Genomic DNA, 15,570 nt, shown 5'->3' on the forward strand with positions numbered 1-15,570 from the left:
ATTAGAAGGGCCAGCAGTGGTTGTATTTGTCATCATGTTTATTGATTCTTCTCAATTGTTTTAATCTCTTAGGACACTAAAGGAGAATCAGCCATGGTCCTCTCCCAAAGGTTCTGAAGGGTACCTCGCAGCCAGCTATCCACCTGCGGGCCAGACCAGTCCCCGAGCCAGGAAATCCATGAGTTTGGACATGGGGCAGCCTTCTCAGGCCAACACGAAGAAGTTGCTTGGTTAGTTTATCTAAATTATGTAGAAAGTTTTAGAATTCTTTTCAAAAATGGTCAGATACTTTCACTCCTGGAAAATTATTTGAAGCTGTTCAAGATTATCAAAATCTGTTTTTGATGTAGCAAAGTTTTTGATGCCAATTATGAGAGAGTTTGATAGATCAGTTAAGCCATATCAGTTAAGATAGAGGAATGAGAATGAGATCTTGAAACAGTTTTGGGGGGATTCTTAGACTAAATATTGTGGCTCTACTTGTTTTATTCTGCCTTGGCCAGGCAGAAGGGAAATGGGAGTAAGAGAGACATTAGATACTCACAGAAAAGGAAGAGTCTTGCAGCATTCAGATGCAGGGCCTTTAACAATATATTTCCCAAAATTACCCTCTGTGGACAGAATACATCAATAGGCTATGAAGCTATAATAATACTATTTGCCATCTTTTCTTTAAAAAGACAAAAAGGTAAGAGTTTTTGATTACTGTATTTTTTTTATTACTGTGAGAAGATAGGGTTCTTGGAAGTTAAAATTGCTCAGTTATATCAACATTTGACCATGAGAAATATATCTGAAATGCTGTGAGACACTTTTTCCCTTTTCAAAAACTGAAGTAAATAATGAGAGAGCCCACTGATCCCACCTCACAACAGATTGAATGCAAAGGTGCTCTTACACAACTTTGGCTAAAGAAATATAAAATAAATAACCTGCCAATAAACCATGAGAGGAGTTGAAACCATGAATGTTAATCACTATTACTAGTCACATAGGACTGTTATCTTTTGTTTATTTATTTTTGGCTGCATTGGGTCTTTGTTGCTGTGCACAGGCTTTCTCTAGTTGTGGTGAGCGGGGGCTACTCTTCGTTGCTGTGCACAGGCTTCTCATTGCGGTGGCTTCTCTTGTTGCGGAGCACGGGCTCTAGGTGCACGGGCTTCAGTAGTTGCAGCACATGGGCTCAGTAGTTGTGGCACACGGGCTTAGTTGCTCCGCAGCATGTGGGATCTTCCCGGACCAGGGCTCGAACCCGTGTCCCCTGCATTGGCAGGCGGATTCTTAACCACTGCACCACTAGGGAAGTCCCAAGGACTGTTATCTTTTGTTTGAGTTCCTTTCTCTTTATACTTTTCCATAAATAATGTTCTAGGAGTTTCCTGGTTACTTTGTGCTTTGTGATTTTGAGTTTTCATGCCAAGGAAATTGTAAATGAAAAAACTAACTTCAGAGAAAATGCAGTATTGAATTCATTCAACCCATGTGATAGACGAAAAAGTTATAGTCTTTGCCCTGGAGGAGCTCATAGTTTGGTGGCTAAGACTTAAAATCAGATGATTGCAACAGCATCCCCAGGTGCCATTAAAGTAAGGAAATTAGGAAAAGCTACAGAGAGGAGGTAACATTTGAACCAGATCTTGAAAATTTAATACATGCTTGCCCGGTAGGCACAGGATAAGGAAGGCATGTATTCAAGAGAGGGGGAGAAATAGCATGAATAAAGCAAAGACAGGAAAAGCACTTGGGTACGAAATGAGGCTAGAGAAGAATTGCAACTAGTTTGTGGGAGACTTTGTGCCATGTTAAGAGATTTAGCCTTATCATGTATCCAGCAGGGATCTTTAAGTAGGGGAGAGATGTTACAAAATTTTATTCTTAGGAAAGGTTTTTGGCTACAGTATGGAGAAATAGGAAGAGTTTTTTCACAAAGGAATCATTTAAGAGATCGTTACAGCAGTCCAAGCAAAAAATGGTGTAGGCCTGCACTAAGGCAGGAGCAGTGGGACAGTGGAGAAAAGGAGTCAGGTGTGAGACTTAGTGCCTGGCTGTTTGGGCCAGGTGGGGAGGGAGAAGGCAGTGAAGGATGTCAGAAATTTCTGGCTTCGAAAACTGGCTGGATAGTGATTCCATTCACAGAGATCGACTAATATATTTATAGTATAAGATAAATTTAGGTTGGTTGATGTTATATTTGAGATCCCTTCAGGATTCTTGGCGTGTATATGTAAGAGATAAATGAAAATATACATCTGGAGTTCAGGAAGAGAGAAGCGGACAAGTGGCACATTTAGAATTGATTAGTTCATTATACCACTGAAGCTATGGTAGTGGAAGGAGATTTCCCAGGAAGAATGCAGAGTGTAAAGTAAAAAAGGAAGAATGAGAAAAGTAAGAAAACTAAATGTAGGGAGTGGTGTCCTGATCTCATGCAGTATGAAAGCACGAATTGGTTTTTAGGAAATTGGATATTTTACGTCTGGTCACTAACTGGATGCCTAGCCTTGCGACTTCTGGCTAATCTCGTAACTGCTCATGGCTTCCTCAGTTTACAGGGACAGGAAATGAAAAGGTTGGACTAGATTCTTTTGGGCTGTTAAATTATTTGACCTTGATTTTTATGACTATTGTGAATAATTATTAGTATTAAAACTTGAGGTTAATAGAACATTAAATTTCTCAAGTGTTCAATTGTCATATATAATTATAGTGGCTTCAGTTCTGGCTTTTAAAAAATAATACGGTCAAAAGTATTCCAGATTTGCTCTTAGAGCTGTAACAGGAAGAATAAGAGAAGTTCTTGGAATATAAAGAACAGAAATATATAAATTCCAAATAATCCAGTTTCAATACTTTTACTTTAAGAGAAAGGTATTTAACATCGATATAATACATGATTAGAGAAACTCAAAGCCAAGTGGGAAACGGTTACTGCTTGCTATTTTTGAAGCATCTCCCAGTGTATCTATTATTTAGTACTTTGAGGCATGCACATCCTTTTTTCAAAGCCTGAAGAAGTAAAATCAAACTTTGATTTTGTCTACTTTTAGAAATTCTTCATAGGTTAATGACTCATTCTTGGCACCAGCAGAATGCCTTAAATTGAAAAAAGGCTGTTCAGACATAGTTGATCTTTGCTACTAAACAGCACATATCTCTGTATTTATTATCAAATATTGTACTTGTTGGTGGAGTTTGGTTTACCTCCAGTGTAGTGCGTGTAATCTCAATTTAATTTGGACCAATAAGGCACATCCTGTCCTGAAACAGAACAGCTGTGTGGCCAAAATTCCTTGAGAAGATGGAAAAAAACAGGAAAGGAGAGGAACTCTGCCCCAGGGATATGTTTGAGCTTTCTTTGGGTCCATAAGTGAAAACTTAAACACTTTATGCCCAAACATTTTCTTTTTAGTATATTCCTATTCACAGACACTGTGGTTAATGAACTTCCATATTCTGTAACTTTTGTTTATAGGAACAAGGAAAAGTTTTGATCACTTGATATCAGACACAAAGGCTCCTAAAAGGCAAGAAATGGAATCAGGGATCACAACACCCCCCAAAATGAGGAGAGTAGCAGAAACTGATTATGAAATGGGTGAGAAACCAAGTTAATAATTAATCTAGATCATTGAAAGTAAGGAGGGAGAGTACATTAAAGCCGTATTTGCTTTCCAGACATTTCTTAGTATCATTAGGATAAAATATAGAAACATTTGCTCTTTTTCAAAAGACAAAGACAAGCTATACAGTCCTTAAAATGACAGATATCCTGAAACATGTGTAGAAAGTAATCATACATATGATATACAACATTGTGTACAGCTAGCCAGAACTTCTGTATAGGTGAATAGTAATTCTGTATGATATTTATGTTGATTTTTTAAGTGTCTATTAAAAAGCTATCGAATTTTAGAAGTGACATTAAAATCTGTTAGGTGAAATAGTATCTAGTGTGTTATATTTGATTAATATAGCTGATTGTGTTAATCCATATCTTACCACAGAAACTCAAAGGATTTCCTCATCACAACAGCACCCACATTTACGTAAAGTTTCAGTGTCTGAATCAAATGTTCTCTTAGATGAGGAAGTACTTACTGATCCGAAGATCCAAGCACTTCTTCTTACTGTTCTGGTAATATTTTTTGCTTTTTGTGGGGTTTTTTTTCCAGTCTACTCTTAGAAGGCCCTTAAATGTTAAAAACATGAAAGGAAGGCAATATTCTGCTTCTCACCAAAACAGGTAACAATTCAGCCACAAAATAAAATGTTTTTTGTTTACTTTTTTGCAGGCTACGCTGGTGAAATACACCACAGATGAGTTTGATCAACGAATTCTTTATGAATACTTAGCAGAAGCTAGTGTTGTTTTCCCCAAAGTTTTTCCTGTTGTGTAAGTATCTCCACTTGTGTTTAACTTTTGTATCTGTCTTGAAGTCAAATGTTTATAAAAGCTTAGGAAAAGTATCACCCAGTAGTGTTCACTGGTTGTGGAGAGGGGAACGTGAAGTAGTGTGATAGTGATTTTTAGCTTAGAGACAGTGGGTTTAATGGGACCTAGGACTAGTTTTGGCCTGTCGATCGGGAAAAACATTTTTTTTTTTTTTAATTCAAACAGAAAGTCACAAAAAGTATAATCATCCTCATCAGTTCACTCAGTCCCATGTAATTAATTTTTTTTTCATCTTGATCTTTTGTTAGCAGTTTTATGAATTCATCAGTTTGCCATTGGAGTTCTGAAAATGCTTATTCATTCAGTTCAGCAGTATAGTCAGTTACCAGAAACCTGTACTTGTCAGAGTGGGAAAAGCATTTTTTTATCTTGTGATTTTCTTACATTGTTCATTGTGATGAGCATTGTTTATTTCCTCACTTAGGAGAAAGCTGTTAGATTGCTATATTTAAATCAGCATACCTGTTCTATTTCATTTTTCAGTAAGGCTTTTGTTTTTAACCCACAGCTGAGTGAAAACAAAATTGACTTCTTATTTGGGAGATGAATTTTATTCTCTCTTAAGGGCTAAAATCGTATTAGCCTCAAAGTGTTCAAATCTAGATAACCCAAAGAAACTTGGGAAACTCTATTCCTAATCTAGGCCTTCTAGGTAGTATGATTATTTCTTTGTTTTTGTTTAATCTTATTTATAAATTTCAGAATTTTATATACTTGGCTCTTGGTTATTTTTATTAATGGGGTATAGCTGGGTTAGAAATAGTTAATTTCCTCAGAAGTTTGAATTGGATCATATATTCCACCCCCTCCAAGCTAATTTTGCTTTCCTCATTCGATCTGATTCAGCATTTACTAAACACTGATTAATATTAAATTTAGTTTTAACTCCTGGGTACATATCAATAATCAGCAGAAAGAGATGGTCCTAAAGCATGCTGAGTGGCAGACAGAAGCCAGCCTTGTCTTGAGCAAATAGTCACCGTATATAGTTACGCACGGTTATATGACAGTGCTAGTGAGGTGCTTTTACCATATTTTCCTAATGACTTAAACACAAAAGACAAAACAAAAAAGCAGATACACACGTTCATTAGAGAAAAATTGGAAAAGCACTCATCACCCTTCATTTTTATCATACTGTTCTAGGGAAAAGTATTTTCCAGTATATATTTTCACTTAATTTTCCTTTAAAATGTTCCTCTGTTGACTTTTATTTTTTTAGGCACAATTTGTTGGACTCTAAGATCAACACCCTGTTGTCATTGTGCCAAGATCCAAATTTGTTAAATCCAATCCATGGGATTGTGCAAAGTGTGGTGTACCATGAAGAATCCCCACCACAGTACCAAACATCTTACCTGCAAAGTAAATAAACGTATCGGGAGGAGGATGGTTGATGAACTTCAAACATGTGTGCTATTAAAGGATGCACTGGCTGAAGAATTCCTTATGAGGAATAGGCTTGTTCACACCTCTCTAATATGCCATTTTCTGACTTTTAATTATGTGTTCAGTACAATAAGTGGTTGACAACTTTTTAACTAAAATATGGTTTTATACTGGGTATATTTTCAGTGAGTGTTAGTCTGACACTCATTCTAAAAAAAGAAATGTTTTCACTGTGTGGGTTTTATATATCATCAACTATATAATTTCTGTTAAGACTGAAAGAGTGTCATGCTTGCTATAAGTAACATTTGATTTGTTGCAGGTTTTGGTTTTAATGGCCTATGGCGGTTTGCAGGACCCTTTTCAAAGGTAAGAAAACATCTTTTTCTCTATTGACAAAATGAAAGTTTTATTTATATTACTGTGCCTGCTTTAAGACAATATGTTGAAAACCAGAATGATTCACAAAAATCACATATGTTATTTTTATTAAAAGTTTTCTACCACAAGATTCTTTCCAAGAGGCAGCACCTTTAATATGTTTATATACTAGCTTTTACCAAAAAAAAAAAAAAAATTCAACTAAATTTATGCTTGACTTTTCAGAAACGTATGATAAACCTCTGTAAACTTTCTGCCCTCGGTCCCTCATGTAGTTGATGATCTTAGTGCACACATTTAGGTATCTTGTGATTAGGAAGGAGCATTACGTATGTTTAAAATCTACCTCATGACCTGAACTTATGTCAATTAAACCTCAATTTTAAAAATTACATAATGAAAAAGAAATTTACCTCAAGAAAACATTTTTCCTTCCAACCTGCTGCATTAGATTCACTCTTCCCTGAATATATCCCTGAATGTATCCTCATTTGCTCCATTCAGTTTGTTCTTTGATTGGCGTTAGTTGATATAATGCTACATAAATGTGTATTTAATTATTCTCTCTGTATATGGTCTCTCTCCAAATTGATTGAGGTTCCTTGAAGGCAGGACTTCTTTTTCTTCCCCTAGTGCAGTGTTCTAGAGATAGGGGTGCTAAATCAATACGAGTTGCATAAACCTTGTTCTAATTTTAACGATTGAGTACTTAGTTTTGTTTCGTTTAGTTATTACTGCATATCTCTTGATATGCAAAGGCTGTCATTTAAAACATGGGCCTGAAGTCACAGAAATAAGTTTAATGCGGGAACTTTTGTAGTTTGATTGCCAGTAACCCTCCGAGCCCTTCACAGTATTTAGTTAGTTGAATCTCTAAATGGCAGCTGGAATGATGCTCCGCTCATTTTCTCAGTTTTGGAAAATAGACTAGACATCATTCCTGATGATTGGATTCTCTCAGAATTAATTCAGTCTTTGTGCGTGGCCTTCGGTAATCACAGGTTCATCTGGAAGCTGTGTTAGCTGAATGAAATTCCCAGGTGTAAGTCCCATGGTAGTCTACATATTATTCCACCCCCTTTTTTTAATGACCTGTAGTACAAAGGAAGAAAAATAGTAAATTAAGCCCAAAACAAAATTTGAATTTATCTTTTTTGGCTTCAAGGGGGATTTACAAGAAAAAAGAACAGAGCTAAAATAATGTCCTATTTTCCATTACAGCAAACACAAATCCCAGACTATGCTGAGCTTATTGTTAAGTTTCTTGATGCCTTGATTGACACGTATTTGCCTGGAATTGATGAAGAAACCAGTGAGGAGTCCCTCCTGACACCCACATCTCCTTATCCTCCTGCAGTGCAGAGCCAGCTTAGTATTACTGCTAACCTTAACCTTTCTAATTCCATGACCTCACTTGCAACTTCCCAGCATTCCCCAGGTCAGTAAATGCAATCTTTATATAAATTTGAGCAATAATATTACTATACCAACATTAGGAATTCCCTTGTTATCAGTTTATAGCAGATTTTGCTCCTTTTTATCATGAAATTCATCTTACATTTCTTCTTTACCTTGTAGCTGATTTGAATTTTGGTTTCTGTAAAGCTGTCTACTTTCAAACAGTTATACAAAGATAGTGAAGTGTTTAGAGTGTTCACATAGTGTTCCAAGGTTGATAAGTTTTTAGAGTTTAGGCAGGAAGAGTAACCTAAGGTATATAACCCTGTAAGTGAACAGAATTATAATTCCCTTACTAGATATACTAACCATGCCCTAGTGTTTCTGTGTCTCTGATACAGCATACTGGATCCCAAAAATATACAAAATATAGTAGTGCCCCTTTTCCCTGCTGCCAGCAACAACCTGAAAATCTAGGAGTAAATAAACAACCAGACAAAAATGCCAGCTCAAAACAATAACATCTTAAAGCCCATAAGCATATTCCTGACTCTGGAGTCACTCTTAGGTCCAAGTGGGGAAAGTATGCCCATTCAACATGCAACTAATAGGCAGATAAACTGAGAAATAACCGCTAATAGCTCGGGTGGGGCTGAGATAAACAAGATGGCAGAAATGGCAAACGTACAGAACTCTGGGCTTATTCAGTGACAAAGCGGATGATTTCTTATGAGTCTGGTCAAACCCTGGAGGTGTATTCAATTCATTACAGAACTGACGCCATTGTGTATTTATGATGGCAGTGGGTAATGAAGGAAGCTTCCGTTGTGGTCATGTATTCTTTTCAGAAAGATATCTTTCTAAAGTGGTTAAAAGTAAAAAGGTTTTGTGTTTAAAGTTTCATTATCTGAAAAGTTTACTTATGAAACACCTCATGCTATAAGGAAAAGTTATCAATATTAGACGTAGTTAAGTGTTAGCGTGGATTTTCTTTTAAAAAGCCAAATGATGTATTATAACTATTTTGTGACGTTCAAGATCCATAAGTAGAATTCCCAGTTTATAATCTCAGTTTTGCATGAATGTTTAAACATATATAGTTTTGAAGGTTCTGAAGAACTTGGCAAATCTAATACCCAATTCATATTATAAACCATTGTATTAAATAACTATATTCATCTATTAAGCTTTGGTCAACAACAAAGCCTTCGTCAGCAGAGAAAACAAATTGTTTGATCCAGCATTTACTTATCAATCACCTTACTGCACCTAGTCAGGTTTTCTCCCCTCCCAAGAAATAAGAGAAATCTGGCCAACTTTTTTTCCCCATATAACTGTGTTTATTTGGCCTCTGTCACCTGTTCCCTAGAACAGTGTTTCTCCAAGTGTGGTCCCAGACCAGCAGCCTCAGCATCATTTAGGAGCTTATTAGAAATGCAAACGCTTGAATCCCACCCCAGACCTCCTGCACAAGAGACTCCAAGAGTGGGGCCCAGCCGGCAATCTGTGTTTAATAAACACCCAGGTGATTCTTATGCACTAGAGTGTGCCTATGATCTTGCCCCATTATCAGCATTTCAACTGTTAAAGCCAGGACAAGCCTTTAAGTTTACTTTCTTCTAGATACTGCAGCCACTGAATTCTTTCCCTCATCACCACTACCCCCTGCCTCCCGCCATAAAATCTTAGCATTTTGGAGCTAGGGGGTACTATAGAGGTAATTTACTTCTAGGCTCACAATGTTGTGTGTGAAGGGGAGACTGAGGTTAGAAGAGCTAAGTGAATTGCTTTATCACACAGTTCTTACCCAGAACCAAGGCCAGTGCTCTTTCTACCACATTCATTGCCTTCCGTATCTGTCATCTTTCTTCCTTCCCTTCCCCTTTTTGTTTCATTTATTTATTTCTGTCTCATTACTTCCATCTGCCTTACCTTAAGTCCACTGCTCCTTTTCTTCTATAGAGCTCTCTATCGTCTGGGTTAGTCAACCACTGAAGTTAATCACAATTAGAAAATTCGTAGACTGTCTATATTGATCCTCTTGTTTTTAAAGTTTGGTTCATTTTGACCAGTCTTTTGCCTCTTGGGCTACTAAAGTGATGTTAAAGCTGTCAAAATGTTTAGTTGTTTTTACATTGACTTTTTTTTTTAACCCAAACTAATTGTCAGGGGTATTTCTGCCCATCTTTGCCCACTGATGGAGACAATAAAATAATCAGATTAAGAATAAAGGTACTAGTACAAGTTCTTCTGCTAGTTGATTAACTGTTCATGTCCTGTGTTGATTGGACATTAGCCATATCATTTGCTTAGAAAAGTAGTCCTACTCTGTAACCTCTTATTTAGAATCGTTTAGAGAAATCAAAGAATAGCATATGTGGTTTTGGTTACAGTTTTAAACCTACTGTGTCACCTCCAGTAGTTCTCCAAAGATGGCTGCTTGAATAGATTATAACACCCTGGAAACCTCTGACTATTCTCAAAAGAAACTGAAGCTTTAAAAGAATACAATTAATTAAGTAGAATAACGGTGTTTTTCTGTCTCTAAATTGTATGTCCTTTGGTTCACCAGATTATTTTACTACATGTTACTAGAGAAAGAGTTTATCTTTTCATTAGTAACTTTACTCTTCGATGAAACCCATTTGTATCTCTAAACTGTGGGCTCATCTCCATGAAAGGATCCCGATTTATTTATTTACCTAATTATTGTGTTTTTGTCATTTGCTCTTAGGGAATACCTCTTACAAGAGTTAATACTTTGTAACTAGGTATGCTGTTTTATATCTTTAGCTCCTTGTAATCTTACATCCCTATCTCCTCAATTCTTTGTGGATCTGAGTTTGCTGATATCAAAGGGCTAAAAGAAGTGATGAATCTAATCCAGATTCATAACTCACTCCAGCATTTCGGCTTCGCTATTTGGTTCTATAGAAACCAGAATATTTCCCTGTCTCCACTTCCGTCAGCCAAGTCTTAAGCAGAAGTATTTAAAGAAGCCCTGTGTCACTCCCTGAAATGGAGCATAAGTGTGGCTTGCCGTCAAATTACCCAACATCAGCCTGCGCTAGTCTACTGAATTTTAAACAGGTGAAAGCTCTGTTTCTTTATGTCAAAAAGCAAAAGTTGCTGATCTGCACACAGCTCAAGCCTTTGCTTCAAACTTTCTCTGTCAGTGCAAGACTTTGCTTTCTAGATCTTTGGTACTTAGCAGGATCTGCCACTAAGCTGTATCTTCTTTTGGTCTCCAATATTCTCTACTGTCAAATTAGCTAGACAAGAAATTCATGAACCCCCTCGCCCTCCCCCATGAAACACTAAACCTTACTTAGGTAAAAATTTTGGTGATAATTCATCAGTCACCAGCTTTTGAGGAAGTAGCGGTCATTTACATAAAGCAGTTGTCTCTGAAAATCCATTCTTGACAGATGATCATAGCCCACTTGTCTGTCCCCTTAGCACAAGAAGGATTGTTTTATAACTCTGTATATAAAATTACATAAATGACTGTCTTCTGACCCCACTCCTGGTAGAAATTGACTTGGTATCAGTGGAGCCAATGGACTGTACTCAGAGTTCAGTGCATATGAAATTGTGTTAACTGTGGTCCTTTAAGCCAAATGGACATAAAACTTTGTCTCTTCAGATTTTCCCACATGCCACTATGAGAATCTTGAAGAGAATCCATAATATTTACTCTCTGATAAGAATATTTCAAATTTGATATTGCGATCCATTCTTAGGTCCAGTGTAGCTGAGCTGGACATGAATTGAAGAACCAGGATTAGAACTAGAAAATAAAACCTATCTACTAAAAATGTTATATATGGGACTTTCTCGTGCTTAAGGCTAAGCCATAAATGGCTCTCTTACAGGATGAGCAAAGAAGCCTTTTTAAAAGCCATATTGTGAGTGCTTCATAACCATTTCAAGAATGCATTCCAAATAGTCTTCCTGTATCCTCTTTAGATATTAAGGAGCAAGTATACTAGAAATAAAAATCCAGATGGAATTATATGGATTTTAGTACTGATTAGAAAGAAATTAAATAGGTTCATTTCCAATGTATTAAAATTTAATTTATACTCTACCGAGACCTCCTAATATTTTTCACACTGTAATTTAATTCAGTAAACATTCGGACACCTATTTTGTAGGTATACTCTAGGTACTCTGGAACATTTAAAGATGAGAGAGACCCTGGTCCCCAGAGACTTGACAGTTTTTGCCTGTGGATCTCAGTATTCGGTTTCAGCTAAAGTTGTTATTTCCTTCTGAGTCATGTTGTTTAACAAATTCTTTGTGTACACAAGTTCTTTGATTTTTAGGTACGAGATTAATACTACAATGCTCTGAAGAAAATAACCCGAAATCCAGATTTTATCTTGAGTTATCCCAGATATTCATTGTTTACTACATGCAAGGGACTCTGTTAGACCCAAGGGAGTGGTGGGGGCTACTAGGACATGAGACCTGCCCTCAAATAGATTTCAGAACAGTAAGAGTGGCAAAGTATACACAAATAACTATTTTGCCCTCTTTCGTGATCTCTTTTGTACTTATGTTGTACCTTATACTGTAAACTATTCTGATCATTCAAAGGGACATCTGTTTGGAAAAATCAGGTAATAATTATGGCAAAAGTTTTATAATATATCTTTGACCTCAAAAATATGTGAGGTCACATATTTTATAATTTTTTAACAAAAATAAGCCTGTGATCTATTTTAAATGTTTTTTCACTTGGAAAAAAAAACTTTAATTTTTTTCTTTGATCACGTTATTTTACTGTTAGTATTAGAGTATGAATTAGAGTATTAGAGTATGGAGCAAAGACCTATTTAGTTGAACTTTATTTTAAATTCACTTCTTTCACTTTATTTTGGGGCTATGTCCAGGCCTGTCAGTTATTCAGTCACTTTGCTTCTGTAATGCAGACCTCCCTCCCAGGAAGCCGGGTGGATCAGCTAGCCCAGTAGTGCTGACAGCTGTGTGCAGAAAAGGTTAGTTTATCAAAACCATTTCTCCAAAGGGTAGACTTAGTCACACTTCTGCTGTGTTTACCAGGTTTAAAATGTCTCCCTCTTAGAAGAAACTTAGAGGCCTCTATTTTGAGACTACATAAAATCTCCAAAACAATTTTAATGTTTTAGGGAACTGCTTACCGTATCCCAGACCTTTATTTGGTATATTCTTGATTTAGTTTTTCTTCTTTTTTCTTTGTTATTACCCCATATTTAAGGGAAAAAAATAATTTTAAACTGAGCAATTGCTTGGTGTAATTTCTGCTAATTTTCCATTTCATTTTTTATTGTAATTCTTGATTTACACTAAAATTCTTACTTCTAATAAAGGTGGTAAAAACACATCTATCTGTAAAATTGTAAGTTTGGCCATTTATTTAGAGATTGTAACGTTTGGGAAATTAATGGTCAGAGTTCAGTAATTAAAACAAGAATCCTCCTGAAAACCAAGGAAGATAATAATTATCCAGTATCTAATCATATTTCACCCTTTAAAAATCTTACAGATATCACTCACTTTTGTTTTTTCTTCCATTCTGTGTCTGTGAAGCTTCTCTGCCTTGCTCTAAATCAGCAGTTTTCATGCAGCTGTTGCTTCATCAAGGTACTCTACTTTTGTCATCTTTGCACGAAATACTGCTTACCCTGCGCTCGTCCTGGGCACATGGCATGAGACTTCATTCACCAATCCCTGTAAGCAGAGTCTGGTTCAGGCACCTAAAGAATCTGTAAGGCCATTACTGTAAGGTCTGGATGCTTACGGTGCCACAGGGCTGAGACTTGTCTTGATGAAAGAGCTGTTCATGCTCCCCCTGAACACTGAAGATGCAGTCGCAGCCCTGGACTAACACAGGCAGGTTAACAAGAAACTCCAGGGAGAGTTAATAGAGAAAGGAGGGTATGTGGTTTGGGGAAGAGTTTTTAGCTTAGGAAGTAGTTATTTTCCCCAAATATAGATACAAAGCCAACCCCAGCATTTCCGTAGAAATTAAAGCTGGCTGTCCACTCTGTCACCCGTGTTAAAAAGAAAGGAATATGGGGCTTCCCTGGTGGTGCAGTGGTTGAGAGTCTGCCTGCCGATGCCGGGGACACGGGTTCGTGCCCCGGTCCGGGAAGATCCCACATGCCACAGAGCGGCTGGGCCCATGAGCCATGGCCGCTGAGCCTGCGCATCCGGAGCCTGTGCTCCGCAACGGGAGAGGCCACAGCAGTGAGAGGCCCGCGTACCACAAAAAAAAAAAAAAAGAAAGGAATGTGGTCCTTAAGGTTAGCTCAAAGGACTAAGAAGAAAAAAATGTGATACACTTATGTCTAATTTATAAAAGATGCCTTTTCTTTCTTTACTTTTCAGTGATTAGTATACAGAAAGATTAGACCTGTATAGAAAAAGAGGTGTTAGCAATTGATGAAAGACCATTACAAATATTTTTAAAATTCTTATAGTTACTCTTTTGTATATCTAGCTCAAAATATGAATTTTCTAAATATATGTTTAACACATTCCCATCAGTGTATTACTATAGCATAAGAACAAGCTATAGTTATCTTTTCTTCTAAGAAGACATATTTCTTGCTTATTTACATTAGCGTCAGTAATTTTACAATTTCTAGTATAAAATTCGAGTCCTTTGTGTTTGTTCTACAATTCCTTTCAGTACTTCACTTGGTCTTTTTTTTTTTCAGGTATTAGGAACATCTTAATTTATGCTGTAATTATCTGTGTGCAAAAAGTCTTCACCTAGCCTATCTGATTCTTCTAACAATCCTTTGAAATAGGCACGTCTACTGTTATTTTTAATTGCCAGATTAAGAACTGAAACCAAATAAGAGTTCTGATCCAAACAGACTGGAACCTGGGTCTTCTGATGTGCCTCACTGTGTGTGTAACAAATGAGCCTTCTGACAGCTTTGCCTTCTCATAGATGCAATAAGAGTTTTCTGACAGGTTTGCCATGTGATATATGTGATAAACTAAGCAATGCAGATTCAGGGAACTTACTGTCGCCTTGTGCAGGTGGTGGGAGGTTTGGATTATTATGTCTTTCATTTTTGTTGAATAACTTCTCACAAATCACCTAACCCATTTTTCCTCAGCTTCTCAAGAGCTAAAAGAGATTTGATCCTTTTATTATTTCATGAAAATATTAGGTTCTAGTTTGAGAAATCATTTTGTTGTTTAAAAAAATAGGTGACTTTTTAAAAATTATTTGTCAGCCTGGAACTATATCCCTAGTTGTCAAAATAAACCCTGATACCTGCCTTCAAGGAACTCATGTTTGAGCAGAGGAGATAGACATATAATAGATATGTAAGTTATTTATATATGTTATTTAACTATAGTGTAATCTAATAATTTTTTCCCTCTTAATTCACTGAATTTTGGCCAATAACACCTTTTATTTAGGATTTTATCTTTATCTGGAACTACCACAGTTCACTGAAGCACAGTGCTTATTCATACACTGCTGTAGAGAATCTTCAGCTTCTTCTGCCCTGCATGTTGTTTGTAACTGGCTGCATGCTTAACCACAGCATATCTAAAGGAATTTAAACTAGCAAGTCAGGACCACAGAGGTTTTTACCTTTATTTCACTTGGGTGGTGGCCTTTGGATTTCTGTCACCTCATGGATTTCTGCTTTTGTGCCCACTGAGAGTCAGAAGGGAAAGCCAGTGCTTAGGGGCATAAGAGAGACCAGGATGCAAAGCCTTCAAGCGGCCTTGATGAGCAGAGTGCAGCACCAAGGTCTGCTCACCAATTTAAAATACAGTATATGCACCAAAGCAAGATGGAGCTGTCTCCAATTGGGCAGTCAGGCTGATAATCTGAGAGTTTTTCCTATAGAATGTTGAGACCAAACCCTTCACTACATTCTAGAAAGGTTTCTAGATTTATTTTCAGAGGGTTAAAAAGAAGAATGCTGCCA

General features: G+C 36.8%; 1 protein-coding gene across 8 annotated transcripts in view; it reads left to right on the plus strand.

The window, feature by feature from the left end:
* Positions 1-15,570, plus strand: part of NF1 (neurofibromin 1) — a 250,822-nt gene that overhangs the window by 228,497 nt on the left and 6,755 nt on the right. For 7 of the 8 annotated variants that reach the window (XM_079903537.1, XM_079903540.1, XM_079903538.1 and 4 more), the window contains 7 exons: positions 73-230; positions 3,473-3,595; positions 4,005-4,135; positions 4,293-4,393; positions 5,676-5,818; positions 6,165-6,211; positions 7,445-7,661. In XM_079903537.1, coding sequence (XP_079759663.1) covers positions 73-230; positions 3,473-3,595; positions 4,005-4,135; positions 4,293-4,393; positions 5,676-5,818; positions 6,165-6,211; positions 7,445-7,661 — 920 coding nt within the window. The remainder of the gene's footprint in view (positions 1-72; positions 231-3,472; positions 3,596-4,004; positions 4,136-4,292; positions 4,394-5,675; positions 5,819-6,164; positions 6,212-7,444; positions 7,662-15,570) is intronic. The other variant, XM_079903542.1, reaches the window with a different exon arrangement.

This window comes from Stenella coeruleoalba (genome assembly GCF_951394435.1).
Source record: "Stenella coeruleoalba genome assembly, chromosome: 19".
Classification (NCBI taxonomy): Eukaryota; Metazoa; Chordata; class Mammalia; order Artiodactyla; family Delphinidae; genus Stenella; species Stenella coeruleoalba.